Source organism: Betta splendens, chromosome 9 (genome assembly GCF_900634795.4).
Source record: "Betta splendens chromosome 9, fBetSpl5.4, whole genome shotgun sequence".
NCBI lineage: Eukaryota > Metazoa > Chordata > Actinopteri > Anabantiformes > Osphronemidae > Betta > Betta splendens.
The window spans coordinates 20,883,712-20,899,381 of record NC_040889.2 but is presented as its reverse complement, the minus strand read 5'-3'; the positions used below and the strand labels follow the sequence as shown (position 1 = coordinate 20,899,381).

General features: G+C 48.8%; 2 protein-coding genes across 7 annotated transcripts; both read right to left on the bottom strand.

Moving 5' to 3' along the window:
* Positions 1 to 73: 73 nt before the first annotated feature.
* On the bottom strand, positions 74 to 1,481 carry si:ch211-113d22.2 (uncharacterized). Of its 2 annotated transcripts, none has more exons than XM_041072057.2 (3): positions 1,280 to 1,481; positions 866 to 1,006; positions 74 to 699 (listed from the first exon to the last, which is right to left on the bottom strand). In XM_041072057.2, the coding sequence occupies exons 1-3, from the start codon at positions 1,326 to 1,328 to the stop codon at positions 491 to 493; spliced, it is 399 nt and encodes a 132-aa protein (XP_040927991.2). In that variant the 5' UTR covers positions 1,329 to 1,481; the 3' UTR covers positions 74 to 490. The 2 variants fall into 2 exon arrangements, with proteins under 2 accessions (XP_040927991.2, XP_040927992.1); XM_041072058.2 differs by having other exon boundaries at positions 866 to 979; positions 1,280 to 1,476.
* A 138-nt stretch (positions 1,482 to 1,619) lies between these two features.
* LOC114861601 (transforming acidic coiled-coil-containing protein 1-like) lies at positions 1,620 to 15,572 on the bottom strand. Of its 5 annotated transcripts, none has more exons than XM_029161023.3 (14): positions 15,294 to 15,572; positions 8,487 to 8,575; positions 6,362 to 6,764; positions 5,463 to 5,498; positions 5,160 to 5,214; positions 4,994 to 5,075; positions 4,845 to 4,897; positions 4,021 to 4,152; positions 3,860 to 3,936; positions 3,707 to 3,750; positions 3,466 to 3,626; positions 3,277 to 3,383; positions 3,085 to 3,205; positions 1,620 to 2,999 (listed from the first exon to the last, which is right to left on the bottom strand). In XM_029161023.3, exons 1-14 carry the CDS (start codon positions 15,314 to 15,316, stop codon positions 2,931 to 2,933), a joined length of 1,452 nt encoding a protein of 483 aa, XP_029016856.1. In that variant the 5' UTR covers positions 15,317 to 15,572; the 3' UTR covers positions 1,620 to 2,930. The 5 variants fall into 5 exon arrangements, with proteins under 5 accessions (XP_029016856.1, XP_029016855.1, XP_029016853.1 ...); XM_029161022.3 differs by lacking the exon at positions 15,294 to 15,572 and adding an exon at positions 14,563 to 14,800; XM_029161020.3 differs by lacking the exon at positions 15,294 to 15,572 and adding an exon at positions 9,775 to 10,195.
* Positions 15,573 to 15,670: the final 98 nt, after the last annotated feature.

Sequence of the window (15,670 nt, the reverse complement as noted above, 5' to 3'; positions counted from 1 at the left end):
CGGGCTTCTAAATGTCAAGTGTGGGGTACAAAATGTCAGCCGACGGTGGGGTTCACCCACGCACAAGCAGGCGCACAGGCAGCGGTGCGAGTTGATCTTTATTCGGACCAGTTTGCATGCACACAAATAAACAGTCGGGCCGCTAGAGGCATCGTTGCAGTTGAAACATTTAAAGCAAGTCGTCAGGTTCGCTCCAGGTTGCCATGGCAACAGCACCGGTAAGCATTGCGGTTCTACGGTGTCAAGCGCGCTGTGCACTAGCTACCCACTGAGGCACCTACCAAACCGCACTGGAGTCCCACCAGCCGGGCCAGAGCTGAGAGTAGGTGTGTTTCACTCTGAACAAACGTCTCGGCTCCACCTGAGACACTAAGGCTCAATGAGGGTGGAGTTTATGACCTGACATTTCTTAAGTTGGGATTTCAAAGGGTGGCGACGGAAGCCGCGGGGAGGCGGTGACGAGTCCGTGGAGATGGGGGGGGGGGCGTGTTCACAGCTGACCCAGGGTCAGGCTCAGGACCAGCAGGACGAGGCTGGAGGTCAGGGCGGCGCCGCCGTTGCGGTGCTTGTCGCCGTGGCTGTGGCTCCTGCGGGGCCCGTTGCAGGCGTCGCCGAAGCAGCACTCCATCTTGGCGCCGGAGCTGCCGCCGTGGGCCTTGTCGCAGAAGGCCTTGTAGGTGCAGGACTTTATGACGGTGTCTGAAACACACACACAGCCTTCACTTTGTGAATGGACGCGTCTCGAGCTGTGCTGACTCAGAACCACCACCTCATCCGCCCGCCGGTCTTTTACTGACCTCTAGTCACACATTTACAGCCAAATCAAATCAGCGAGGCGTCTCTAGCGCCGTGTGCGTTTACTCACTGGGCCCCGTGATGGTGGAGCAGGCGTCTGCGAACTGAGGGCAGGACGTGGTTCCCTGACGGTTGCAGTCGTCCTCATTTGACGCCATGCACGTGTTGCATTTCAGAGAGTGGCCTTCACAGACAGAGCAGGAGAGAGCGCCTGACTTGAGATTAAGCATGCGTTCCCCACCACCATAAATGCATGACTTAGAATTAAAGCTGATGAGGTCAATTATTGCATAGAACACAATCATTATTAACAGACACATGAAGAAGACTTTGTACATTTAAATCAGGGCCAAGGTCAAGTCAGGGTAAAGCTGCTCTGCTACTGAAGCGAACTCCATAGTTTGAATCCAGACGAGATTAATATCCTCTGAATCCCGTCCCACCTCCCAAATGCAGAGTTTGTATCAGTGCGGTATGAACTTACTGTGCCAGGCCAGAGAGATGAAGAGCAGCAGAGCAAGAGCAGTCTTCATGGCTGATGGTTCACGGTCCCCCAGAGCCTAGAGAGTGGATTAGCTGGGAGGAAGCGCGGACAGAGGAGGCAGCAGGGGCCGAGGTGGGTTTAGGCATCTGAGGGCATTAAGGTCTTATCTCTGTAATCTCCATCTATGCTGCAAAGACAGCAACCTGCAACAGTGGATTTACCGGAGCGCGCTTTAACTGGGGGACACAGTTGGGACTCATTGTTGTTTCCCCTTTTGGAATTTAAAGGTTTGTTGCTCGAGGTCGCTGCAGCTGCAAGCATGAAACACGAGACCAGCGAATAATACCAAGAAATGATATTTATCTTTATTTAGATAAACCAATGTATCAATGCAAGTCTGAGACTGTGTTAGTAAACAAAAAATCATTACATCACACATTGAAATCATAATAAAAAATAGAAACATACAGTAACAGGTTTGTGTCCAAATATTTTCAGATTTAATGTTTTACTGTTTTTATTTCATCTGTTTTGTGGACAGACACTGTGGATATGTTATCATTTATATTTTAAATCATTATTTTGTCACCTGCAGAACGTGCACCTTTTTTAATAACCGGAACCAATTATCAAACATTAGGACTTTCTAGGTCTCACAGATCTGTGCCAAACAACTACTTTACTTTTGTGAAGGAAACGTCAGACTTCCACTGAACGGACAAACACAAAAGGTTCGAAACTAAACACGCAGAGAAAGTGATTATCAGTCGATTAACTAGTGCAGCGCTGTGAATGCAGAGCTCACCTCCATCACACATAGAAGCAGCAGACTAAACCTCTGGTCGACCCCACTGTCCTTCACTGTATGAGGTAAACGGGACTGTGGCACGACCTGTGCATTAAAACGATTGCTTTAGCCGTTAATGGAGGAAGGAGTTTTATTCAACCAAAATATAGAGCCTCCGTTAACTTCTAGGGGTTGATTTTGGTTACTGTTCGATTGAACAACGCCACCAAGGCCACGCAATCACGGGAACGTCCACTGATTGTAATCACGCGTCTGTCTCCACCCTGCAGCTACTTGTCCAGGATCTCTCCACGGCCGTCGTGTAAGCTGGCGTGAGGACTCCTGTACCATACAAGCCCTGAGCTTCTCTCTTCCAGAGTAAAAGCCTTGCTCCCTTGGTAGAAAAATACAGTTCATGGATTGTTGCTTTACAATAAATCAATATTCATCAACGCCACATGAACGCACAAGCCCAAGTGTAGCTTCAAAACAAGTCCAGCCAGCGTTAAATCTGATGTCACCCCACAGGAGCAGCTGCTGGGAATCTCACGGTTCAGCTGCTGCTGGGAATCTAAGAGTCACCGGGAGGTCGCTGGCCGCTGGCAGGAGGGAGGACGGTAAGAGCAGCCCACGTGACCTCACAATGTCCGACAAACGCAAATAAGCCCGGTGAGCACACAAAGCGTTCCCCAACATAAAGACGTCAGGTTCTGATGATAAGTAGTGCAACTGTAGTATAGAGGAGGTTACTTCAAACATCTGTACATGAGCAGCCTCTGAGACGGGGGCTGGAGGGGGGGGGGGCTGCTTCTTGGCTGGGGGCATGCACAGGACGCCGCCGCGAGCAGAACCCAGGGCCGGGGCTCAGTCTATTTTCCCCATTTTGGCAATTAGCTCGTCGCAGATCTTGGTGAGTTCCTCGATTTCTTGATTCTGTGGCGACGCAGCAAAGGAATGGGTGAGTTTACTGAATCACCATCGCTACACAAATGCGAGCTGAAAGGTTCTGGCCTCTGACCTTCTGCTGCAGCGCCTGCTCCAGAGACTCGTTCCTCATCTGCTCCTTCCTCAGGCTCGCCGTCAGCGCCGCGCCCTCGGCGCCCGCCCGCGTTCGCACCTGGGCGATCTCCTCGCTGGCCCTGGGAAAGACGCGGGGGGGGGGTTAGCGTGAAGCCAGACCTCCAGCCGGGACTGACTTCACGCCACGCACTTGTCCAGCTTCTCCTCGGCGTGGAGCTTCAGCGTCTGGTACCGCTGCTCCTCCTGCTTCACTCGGGCCAGATACTCCTGCGCGCACTTCTTCAGCACCTCTTCATTCTGTGGGTGGAACCAGAACATCCCTGGCGTTACTCGATCGGCCTTACTGCGCGCGGAGGCCCGTCTGTGGCCGCGAACGCGCCTTCTTGAAGCCCTCCAGAGTGCCCTTCATGTTCTCATAGCGGCGGAACACGTCGGACAGAGAGCGCTCCACCGAGTTCAGGTCTGCCAGGGCGGCCTCCTTCTCCATCGTCGCTGCGTGCAGAGACTTCTGGTGGCTCATGTTGGTGCGCTGCTCGTCCTCTGTGGACAGAGAAGGAGACCACGTGACTGTGCAGCGCTGAAACGCCTCCCACGTGAGGCCTGCAGACTGTGACACTCACCGATCATCTGGGTGATTGTCTTCTCATATTCCGCCACAATCTTCCTGCGATGACAAAAGCACACTGGGCGTCACATTAGTGTCCCTCATCTGCACTGACTGCGACCTCACACGACCCCTGCGACAGCGCACACGCAGCAACGCGTTTTCTAACCTCATCTCGCTGACTTCTTGTCTGCAGTCCTCATACTTTCTCTTCCAGTCGCTGGCTTCCATCTCCTTAGCGATGATCTGCGACGAGAAGCCGCCCGTGAGCAGTTGAACAAACAAACAAACGCCAGCCAGCGACCGCGGTGTGACATCGGGAGCGCGTACCTCCTCCCTGATGAGTTTGAGAACGGCCTCCTTTTCTGCCTCACTGATGCAGATGGAGTCCAGGACCTGACTTCCTGACTTTTGCGCCTCACTTTTCACGGCCTCGTTCTTCAGCCTGCTTGTGTCCTCGTACTGAGCAGAATAGAATCACGTCTCCATTTTAGTAAAAAGCGGAACGAGACGTTAATCCAGTGATTATAAAGTTCCAACTTTTAAAATCTCTGGCTTTAAAAAGAAGGGACACACACATGTGTATTTTGTTTAGTCTTATTTTATTCTTTGCGACCGTTTGTCAGATTCTTTTTCATTCTTCCAAACATCTTGCCTGTCTGTGGTCATTCTCCATACTGTATCTGCTCTCCTGTCTCGTTTCGTCCTTCCCTAGATTACACCCCCGTCATTATAATCTCCTAAAGGATAATATTAATCCACCTGCCACCTGATGAACATGAGGTCAGAGAATAAGTACAACCACCCAGCAGCTTGATAAAAACTCTATTATTTAGTGTATTACAGCTTCAATAATACACAGCTAAAGGATCTTTCTTGCAAAAAGTTTCCTTCTCTGTTTTCACACGCTTAATCCATATTGGATTGCTGGATGTGACACTGTAAAGCAGTGTATTTTTGTGTATATTTTTGTCATGGTCCCAATAAAGCCCCGAGTAGAGCTGCAGCACCACCTAGTGGTCACTGTAGTGTAGCTAAAACAAGCTGTACAATCTGACACATCATGCAGAGATGTTCATAATAAATGAAAAATGCGATAATGACGCATCTGCCAAATAAACAGACTAAAACGGTCAGAGTGAATGGTTTCTCACCGCAGAGCAGCAGTCCGACTCCTCGGGGCTGGACGTCACATGACAGTCCTGGACTGAAAGAGCAGCACGCAGCACAGATTGTAACACATCTCACGTATTACTTCCCTGTAATACAGTAAAAGTGATGCATTTGATCCACCAACACTCACTGCTTTGGTCCTTGTCTGGTTTGAGACCGGTGCTACTCGCCAGCTTCTCCTCATCTGTGGCGAGGCCTCCATGATGGTCATCCTTCACCAGTAGCAAACATCATTCACCACACTGTGTGGTTCCACATTGATCAGATGCTGCAAGAGAACCACTAGAAGCCCTTACCTGTCCACTGGCGTCCTTCTGCGTCACCTGGTTCTGCTTCACCTTACAGGAGTTCCTGAGTGCGACAGCCGACAACACCCAAATTAAAACAAGCCGGGTCATTTTCCTGTTAGTGAGTGAACATGTGCACAGAAAGCAGTAGAGCGAGAGAGTCGTACAGCCAGACCTTATCGCTACTGTGTGTGTGTGTGCTGAGCTCACATGCTCTGCGAAAGGTGCTGGGCTGAGGAGTAAGCCTGCACTTGGGTTGTACACAGAACGACCAGGACTACAAACACACACATCTATAGACACAGTACTTACAACAGAACACAGAGGAAACGGACTTGCTCAGCAGTCCTGATGCCACACAGGGAGAAAGAACCAGAATGAAACAGAGGAAGAAAATCACAGGAGAGGACGGAGAAAGGGGTTAACAGAAGATGAGCGAGGGTTATTATAAGTGTAGGAAACAGAAAACCAAGAGTAAATATAGACAGATGGGTAAATATAGAAACTAAAGAGAGACAGAGATAATGAAAGCATGTGTAATACGGTTGTTTACAACCCAGTTACATTGTTAGTTAAAGAAACTCTTGGATAAACAACTGAATAAACAGATAAAACTGAATGAATCTAAAACACATTTGTGGCTGACAAAAAGGTCTCACACCAAGATGAATGCAAAACCCCTCAAACCAACTTGGCTGCAAATATAAATACCATCAAACTAGCAAAGTTATAGAAAATTGTAGCTGACGCTTTCAAACTCATGACAGACACAAGCCACTAGAGGGCGTAGTTTGACATAGTACAACATAGTATACTGTCCACAGTTTGTTATTACAGATAATTAATTCACATGGAAAACAAATTGAATGCAATACAGAAACCAATGATTGAAACTAATAATTGAAGACAAGCAACAAAAGCAACAAAGACTATAATAACACTGGTAAGGAATAAATTAATGCAACAACTGAGCGACTTATAAAAGGACGGATTTTCACTGTTGTTGTAAAATGGGAACAAATCAGGTCAGATTCATTTTGCACAGTAATGAGCACACACTACTGTTCCCTGCAGACAAAGACGCACAGTCTGTTCTGCTTGATAACCGGTGAGTCATACCAGTAAACTGAGCCGCTAACTGAAAGGGAGGATAATGACTAAGGATTTGACAGGAATGAACGTTTGTTCCAGTGTTGATCGTGTTTACTCACTTGATGACAGTGTTGTTGGTCTCACAGGTCGGTTTTGGATTCATGTTGCCATTGAGCAAATCAGGGTCCAGATAAAGGTCCTGAGTGGGGATCAAGTTTGAGTCTGGGCTGGAGTCAGACATCACCGGAGCCTCGTCGTCTACTTCTGCAGGATCGGGTTTGTTCAGAGGGGAGAGGACGGAAAGCGAGGGGGGCCGGAGAGGCTGAGGCTGAGGCAGCAGGGCGGATGGAGACACACCATCTGCTGGAGTGGCTTTGGGGCTCAGGGTCAAATTGAGGTTCTGATCCAAGCCCAAGTTGCTGTTGTTGGGCAAGGACCTGGTCAAGTTGTTCAGGGAATCAACAGCTGTGCCAGTGTCCTGGTTGAGGTTCTTGTCCAGGCAGCTTGTAACATTGGGAAGAACTGAAAAGGAGAGAATGTGTGTGAGTATGTGACTTATAGGAAGTATGTTATGAATAAGAGAATAAAAAGCCCAAACAAGGAACACACAGGTCTAAAGGAAGGATCAATGAGCTGTCATCTGATGCAGAGCCACAAATTCAGAGGCACAACTACAGTAACTCAACTGCACCAGAGGTTAGGACCAGCCACAATCAAACACGACAACGGGTGAAGTTACAGTTAAAGTAAAAGGATGAAATACCAGATTGAATGGTCTTCATCTCTACCTAACAACACTTTTTAAGACAGCAGTCTTCAGTTTTCTATAAACTAATTGAATGTTAATCCCTTGATCGGGACATATTTTACCCTTAAGCCACTGCTCAGGAAGCAACAGGAAGCTTATTGACGCAGCCAGTATTTCCAGTGCATTATCCTTTGTCTGTAACCAGGGTGAGTCTGGTCAAAAGGGAGAAATTCACTGTGTGACTGCAGAAAACTGAAAGGAGCTGCTGCTTCATGACCTCAAATGACCTCTCCAGTAATCACAATCTATTTTAACCACTTTGTTTATCAGTGACAAGAGAAATAAGCGAAACACAAAGCAAGCGTTTTGAATAGGGAACCAATAGAATCTTATTTCCTCTGTCCTCACAGACTACATAAAGAAGCACCTCAGGCCACGGAGCGATTCTTCTCTGCTCGGTGACTTAAACCTGACGCGAGTGCCAGAACCCTTAAAGCGACTTCTGGCTTCCTCGCTCCACATCCTGAGTCCTCACACGTCTCGTTAGCGCCCGGCTAACGACCCCACTGTTGAGTCACACTGCTGCTGAAACACAGGATGCTCTGTTGCCGCAAACCTGACCCACCCACGCTGGAGAATAAGACAACCTCTCCTGCAGTCTCCTCAGCGGTCACGACATGAAGGAAGACTGTGGTTTAACTTTGGCTATGAAACAAACCAAGGACGCGGTCCAGTAAATTATTACACGTTTAGCTGAGCTCCTGCTAAAACCCTGCTACTCCTGGGCCTCCTCCCGTCACACCCAGTGGAGACGAGGAACAGATGTAGAGGAGCCACACCCAGTCATGCAGCGCACGCACGCGGCGTTATTGCAGTTCCACAATTCAACCAAAAAGAGGACGCGCAGAGAGAGGAGGAAGGACGCCAGCGGACGGGCCACAGATGCGGCGGGTTCACGTCCACGCCGTCAGCCTGCTTTAACAGGGCCTAGGCTGAAGAAGCTGATACGCGCTTGTTCCCATAAGCAAGCGGCGATTCCCCCCTGAGCAGTTGGAGGCTAATTATAGGGAACCAGACTCCGATCCATTTCCCCACAGTCGATCTTTTATTTATGAAACCAACCCAGATTCTGAGTCAGTCAACGTTTTAGCACAAAAAGGAGACTGTTGGTGTCTGCGAACGAGCCCCGACAATAAACACATTCATCTCTTATGATCTGGCAACGCTCCTTGTGCTGCGGTAGCATAAAAAAGTAGCTTGAACGTCCAAACCTAATAAACATGCTGCACGTCAAACTAATAACGAACTCTGCAGGAGATGGAAACACTGAGTGTGCAAACTACGGGGTTTGTCTCAACTAAGAGTGAGCTCCAGTTCATCTATTACCATGGTGATGTGCAGTACTTGCATCTGCGTGAGTGGAAGCAGGGCGGCAGAGGAGAAGAGTGGCAGAAAGCAGTGGTCTCTGCTGCAGTGACCGGGACTGAACATCTCACCTGCGTGGACGTTGTCCGGCTGCGTCAGTAGCTTCACAACACCTGGAGACTCAGCCTCCGGAGTCTCAAAGGTCCCTTCAGAGTCCGAACTGTGGGGAGAAAAACAGAGGGGGGACAAATGTTAATCTGCAGAAAGAAGAGACAACATAAGGACGATAAGGACGGGCGAGAGAGAGAGAGAGAGAGAGAGAGAGGGGTCTGAGGTCACGTTACGTTTTATCTGGAACAAAAACATCACATTTTCTATTTATTGAAAATGTGACAACTGTTGATTTGATAGAAACAAATCAAACCGACTGTTGCTTCTTACACAGCAGCATCTTAGTCTAAATACAGTTAACTTAAGTGAATTCTATAACCAGATCCCACACAGTGCTCATTAAAGGAAGCATCCATCCCTCCATCATAACAAACCCTGTCTTTCTAATATAAACCTTCTTTTTTCCTAAAGCCACATGAAAAACAATAGATTTCAAAGATTAAAGCAGCTGAGATGAAACAGGCTGCTTCATTTGAGAGGAAGGGAGAGGAGAGGAAGCGAGGTCCAGCAAGGCCACCTGCATCCTCTGGGCCTCAATAAGGACACAGTCTGTCCCACAACACACACACAAATCTTTGCTGTGCTGTGTCAGCAGCTTAGACACCCTGCACAACTTTATTACCAAAACGGTGGCGAGACAGTGTGTGTGTGTGTGTGTGTGCGTTCATTACCTCCACACACTAATAAAAAACGGCATAAGGATAAACGATCATTGTGCCAAAACCCAACCACACTCCATCTTTGATAGGAGTTCACACACTCTGAACCACCACCACCCGGAGCTAATCCTAATATACATACCCCCCCCCCTCGGCTCACAAACACACACTGAATAGAGTCCCACTGACGGCCCCAAAGGCTGCGGTCTTCACTGGTTACTTAGAAACTAGAAACAAGCAGAAGAAGAAAAAAACAAAAGCGCCTTTCCTTCCTGTTCCCCAACGTCCAAACACACTTACACATTAGAGTGAAGGGCAGAGCCTCACAAACACAAACAGAGAATCAAAGGACAGTATCTGTATTTTGATATTTTGATGTAAACTCTGGTTTGTGCCAGCAGCCTGACCCACCCACATGTGTCATCAGTTCACCACCTGTCAGTGAGACTAGGGAGAAGCCCCCCCCCCCCCCCACACACACACACACACACAGCAGCATAAAGCTAGAAGCTCTTACTGGTTTAGCCTCCATATGTACGTGTTTTCGTCGTCATCACACATACACACACACACACACACCCTTCCTTACTTGTCCTCCCGGGCCTGTCCGGTGGGCCCATCATCCCCTGAACCCCCGGTCACCGCTGACCACGTCCACTTGGCCCACTGCACTGGAGACAACCAGGACATCCCTGCAACACGTCGAGCTTCGAGCGCGCGGCCGCCGCCAACGTTCAACAGAAACCTTCCTCTGCCTCTGGATGCTTGTAATGCACCGATATCCCCCCAGTCCTTCTCTCAACGCCAAGCGACCAGGCTGCCGGAAAGACGTGATCCGCCTTCCTGCTTCTTCCTCCGTCTCGTTGCGTGCTCTGTCTCACTTCCTCCTCTCGCTCAGCCTCGCTGCCGTCCCATCGTGTGCCGCCGCCGCCGCTGCTTGTGCCGCTGCCCCGTCTTGCTGCGTGCAGATTAGCGGCGCTCCCCTCCCTCTCCCCTCTCTCTCCCCTCTCTCTCCCTCTCTCTCTCTCCGCCTGGGTGACGGTCAGCTGGTGAACAGATCTGGGCTGTGACTCGTGTGCCTCTTCCCTCCCCGAGCAGGACGAGGTGAGAGCAGAGGCACGGCTTCCTGTCGTAACAGGCGGAGGGGAGTCTGGTTCTTCAGGAGAGGCAGAATACCAGACGTTTGTGTCTCCGTGAACTAACGGCTAAAAATAGAAGCGGGGAAGGAAACGCACAGTAAAGCTTTGCCTCTGAAACAAAGCTCTGCGTACAGCTTTAATTCAAATCACTGAATTATATTTAAACAAAATCACAGCCTCTCTAATTCTTTACAACTACAAGTTCCTGGCAGAAACAATGGAACCTGTGATAAATAAACAAACGCTTGAGTCTCTGTTTTCATTTTAATAACGTTCTTCACCCTCCAGCCAGAGGCTTTAGCAGTTAGAGCAAATATGACTGATCCATTGTGTGCTGAAAATATCCAGGACACGGAGCAAAAGGAATCAATAGAGCACACCCAGATTCATTAGTACTGATGCATTTGGGTGAAAGCTCTTATCACATGTGCCTGCGAGGCCGTTCACGCATGGCTTACGTAACGCAGCCTCAACACAAACACACGCTCGTCTGGGATGTGCTCTGAGAGGACACGGGCTATGACTAATGCACGAACCGGAGGAGGCTCATCCACTGTGGAGAAGTGGCCAGGTAACAAAAAGAGAGAGAGAGCGTTCACACAAAACAGACTAAAACGTGGTCCCACGGCGGTTGTCCACGGAGACACGCAGGCAGATCGACGAGAAAACATGCACGAACACACTGACAAACTCTGTCACACGCCACTGAACACAAAGAAAGAGGCTCTATCCAGTCTGTGACAGGGGAACAAAGACTGGAGCAAATTAGAGGCCTGACAGATGGAAAATACGATTAATTAAGATGAGATTATTTTGAAAGGGAAGAGGGGAAAAGCGAGGGTGGGGGTCCTTCCTTATGCATCAACATCACGCAGGTGAAGCCAACGAAGCCTCTTGGATTTTACCTCTAAGCTTGAAGCACGGACACACATGCAGGCGGGTTAGTGGGAAGGAATCGGCTCTTATGTAACACCCTGAAACCGCGCTGTTCATACGCCCGCGCGTGATCCGGAGCTGCCATCTCAGACGGCTGTGGCGGGTCGAGACTGTGTTACACAGCGCACCCTTGATCTTCGACTCCAGTCTGACTGACGGCGGCATGTGGGGCTCCGAGCTAAGAATACATCAGATGATGAACACGTTAGCGGAGCCACAACAAGGGGCTGCGGCGCTGGATGAGATGATGCGAGGGGGGGGGGTGTCAGACTGCTCATCACTGCTGCCATGAGGTCAAACAGCCAGGCCAACATCATTAATCCTCCTAGGATCCAACGGGTGGGCCTTCATTCAATTAGCCATGCTGATTTCAAGGCACATGTTTCGTTTTAGACCGGATGGTCCAGACTAAAGGATGGAGCTTAATGAGGTACCTGTAGATCTACTGGGCAGACATTCACAAAGTATTCACTCATCTACTGTATACTGTATACACAACACTGCCAAGAATAATTATGCTCATTATAGTGTCTGCCAAACATCTCAATAGCGTGTAACTATAGCTTTTATTTCCACTTTCAGCTGCGCAAAGTACCGCCTTCAACATGTTTTTTTCATTTAACCAGCATTAACAGTGCAAACGTCAAACAGCAAACCTGACGTGTAATAAACATGTCAGCAGGCGGATTTGCAGTGTAGCTCCTGGTCATGTGTCCAACGTCAATATGCAGATGGTTTATTCCAGTTTCACAGGTTTTTAAAGAACAAAACACAGGTTCCTATGAGGGAAAAAAGGCACTCTGGTAATAACAAGTCCTGACCCCCCCCCCGGCTGAAACGTCTGAGAATACCTGAAGCTGTGGCAAAGCATTCCTATTGCAGAGACCTCTCTGAATAACATGTCATTTTAGCATCAAAAGTAACAAACAACTTGAATGTGACTTACTTTTCTTACATTTCATTCTTCATCTGTATGTGTCTGTGTCTGTATTCTCTGAAAAAAACCTTTGTTTTGATGTGTGCATCCTACATTAAACTCTGATAACATCCTATTAATCTCAGTGTTTTGAGTCCATACTGAGACCCAGGCTGATGAAACATTTATCACATGAGGAAGAGGTCATGACTTCTACCATTAGGCGTGAATTATCAGGCTGCCTCTCATTTGTTGGAAGGTTCTATTGTATGGCTCCATCTAGTGGTCATTAAAAGAGTCACACGAAGATGAAAAAACATGTTCAAATAATGCAATAATTAGATTGATCTAAGTCCGGTCAGACACAGGAAGTGAAAGAGAGGAGCTACGCTAACGATGGATTAGAGTGAAAAGTGTAAAGTCTAGAAGCTTTGACATGCTCTCACTTTCACCATGGCAAGCATTTACAGACATCAGGAGCATGTTACACAATGTAAACATGAATGTAGGCAGCACGTGTAAACACAGATGGGAACGAACGTAGTGATTAGTTGATTTTTATCCTGTCTTCTACCTCGGTTCTATTTAGGCCACAGAAGCCTCACAGAGATAAATATACAGTCTTTGAAGCACCGCTGTGTTTACATTTCCCATATTTCTGCAGCAATAATGCAAAAATAGCTGCAGTCGGAGGAGAATGCCAGCACAGAGTGAGTTGGACTACATGGACTATCATCATGCTACAATACACTACAATAACCTAAGTGAGAGTGACATGATAAAACAAGGAACAGAGACGGGAACGGGGGGGGGGTGGACTCGTGTATGTGGGCTATTGTTCATGTCTACAGCACTGACACCAGAGCACACAGCGGCTAGACAATAATGCATGTACAGTGCACACAAATGTATGCACAGAGCACAATGACACACCCCCTGCTGTTCACTACTGCTTCCATGCTCTTGTCCTTAGCACCCGGTTTTACAGGACTTAATTCACTCCTGAACCCAAATCCAATGCTTCATAGTAATAGTGCAAGGCTTCAGCATTGCTCAGCAGCGAGTTCCATTTTCATCATAGCATCCTTCGTCTGTGCAGGATTATACATCATTAAAATGTTAAGCTGCACTGAGACGTCAAAGTTTTTCAGCACACGCTGGCCCGAATCCACTGCACCGCAGCAAAACAACAAAGCTCCTAATGCAGGTCAGGCCCGTCCCAAATGAGGCACTGTTCGGAGATTCTGGGATTTGGGAGAACAGGAAGTCCACTCCACATCCAAGTCTGCTCCAGTTAAAACAAAACGGAAGATTAGGCCAACTAAAATTAGACCAGGAGCTGAAAGCTGTGATCCCACGGCACTGGTTGGGTTCCCAGTTTTCCCACAGGGTGGACCCCAACCCCCACCTTGCCCTAACACAAACACAGATGTATGCAGCAGACTACACTCCGATTTAAGAGCATTAAAACAACATTGTCTGAACGTGGCTTTGTCCATCTGAACTCTCCAATCGCCTCCAAAGGTGAAGCCTGTGTGTCGCTCACTCCCATAAATCTCAAAATAGCATCTGCTTCAATGTATGGCAGCACCGCTTCTCATATTCACAACTCACTGTTTCCCATGACTTAATTTGCTGAAGTTACACGGTGATATTTAAAGGACAGCTATCTGAATGCGGATTACGGGTGAGACAAAGCGATCTGCTGCAAAGGGGCTTATGGAAGCTTTTAAAAAAGGGAGATAAAGGGCATCAGTGGGAGGACAAATGAAAGGACTTAGCCTCTGTTACAAAGAATTAAAGACGACAGGGCCGTGGGGGCTTCACAGAGCTGAAGAATATGTCAGGAACATCTTCATACAGACCCCGTTAGGTTGAGGAGTGGGCCGTACGCAGCTGCAGCACTTTAATAATGTCAGACACACGACCAGGCGGGTACATGAAGACCCGCTCACACAGAAACACCCGCACAGCTTGTGTGATTAAAATACCATTTTAGAAATAGGGTCACAGCTGCATAATGAATGGCCAGGAGCAGCACCACCTCCTGTCCCGTTCCAACTTTAAAAGCTGCTGCTGAAGCGTCTGAAGCAGCTCGCGCTCATTCAATTAGCATCTCTTCCGCTAAGGCCGTCGCCCGTCTCACTCCGCTCTGGTTTGAATATCTAAATCCTACTCAAATGAGCCGAGCGGGAGTTGTCATCACACGACTGACCTCCACGTAATTCCTCACGTTCACTCTCATGGATAAGGAGTCACTGAGGCCGCGCAGACACATTCTGAGGTGCCACCCGTGCCGAGACAAGCGCCCGCCTGGAGAATCTCGCCTGCTCGTTCTCACCACGCTCTCCCACGAAAACGCGCCGAACACTGGGAATCGTCTTACATGCTGCTCTTCTTGCGAGGGGAGCCGGCAGATCCCTTCCTGTGATGGCTGAGGGAGCCCCCCATGGCGACGGCGGAGCCTGGAGCTGCTTCAGGTTTATCCCCAGGTGCTCTGTGTCCGCCTCCCCCGCGTCTCCTCCCAACAACCTGACTCAGTGCAAACGCCCCACGAGGCGCCGCTCGTCGGGACCGACTCGTTGAACAGCCGGCCTCTCCTGCCGCTCTGTGTTGATGCTACACACTGAGGAGTACTGAGCTGATCACAGCTGTGTTGACAGTCCCGCCTCCTCGCTCTGCTCCTCATCTCTCTCTCTCTCTCTCTCTCTCTCAAACACACACCCAGAGGAAGATCACATTCACTAGTTAGACTGTCTACAGGGCAGAGATGGGAGGTGTGTGTGTGTGTGTGTGTGTGTGTGTGTGTGTGTGTGTGTGTGTGTCAGGCCGTCCATTGTTACCCAGCTGAATAGCAGGCTGAGCCCTGGTGGCATCAAACACAGCCCCACTTGTGCTACCTGCAGACCCGTACACGATTAGCATCACAATGTGGACAAGAGCTGAGAGCGTGTTTGGAGCCATTCGTTTTCTAAGCTGCGCCAGCTGCAGGTGGACGCTTCGAGATGAAACCAAAACCACGCACCAGGTCAACTAAGGCGAACAGCTGAGCACGTGGGACCCAGCAGGCAGCAGTAGCAGTAGCAGTAGCTTGACTGGAGCAGACGGAGACCCTACCTCCTGAATAAAGCCTGACCCATCCCGGTCCCGTCAGTCCGGCTACACAGAGCGGAAGCCTCCCTGGAGAACAACTGGAGGCCTTAGCGCATAACTTCCTCCCACTGAGGTGAATCACATGAGACTCACTGTGGAGCCGCTGAATAACGAGGGACTTTACCAAACTGAACACGCAAAAAAAAAGCTCAAACGCGGCTTAATAAAGTGACGTATGCAGCCGCTGATCATTAGCGAACTAATATTTAACTTTCTACATTCAGTGCATATTAGCTTCTCAATTAAACAGCAAACAATTACAATTAAATATATGAATGTTAAAAAATAACATGTTTGACAGTTAGGTTAGCAGTTGATGCAAATAAAGCCAAGCAGCCGTT

What these genes read in the sequence shown, in the direction of transcription:
- LOC114861601 (XM_029161020.3), bottom strand. Translation starts at nt 9,875, where the DNA reads ATGTCCTGGTTGTCTCCAGTGCAGTGGGCCAAGTGGACGTGGTCAGCG. An exon ending in ACCAGACAAGGACCAAAGCA is followed by an intron (nt 4,898 to 4,993) that starts GTGAGTGTTGGT and finishes CTGCTCTTTCAG; the next exon opens with TCCAGGACTGTCATGTGACG. An exon ending in TCAAACTCATCAGGGAGGAG is followed by an intron (nt 3,937 to 4,020) that starts GTACGCGCTCCC and finishes TTCTCGTCGCAG; the next exon opens with ATCATCGCTAAGGAGATGGA.
- si:ch211-113d22.2 (XM_041072057.2), bottom strand. Translation starts at nt 1,328, where the DNA reads ATGAAGACTGCTCTTGCTCTGCTGCTCTTCATCTCTCTGGCCTGGCAC. An exon ending in CATCTCTCTGGCCTGGCACA is followed by an intron (nt 1,007 to 1,279) that starts GTAAGTTCATAC and finishes ATCTCAAGTCAG; the next exon opens with GCGCTCTCTCCTGCTCTGTC. An exon ending in CTCCACCATCACGGGGCCCA is followed by an intron (nt 700 to 865) that starts GTGAGTAAACGC and finishes TGTGTGTTTCAG; the next exon opens with ACACCGTCATAAAGTCCTGC.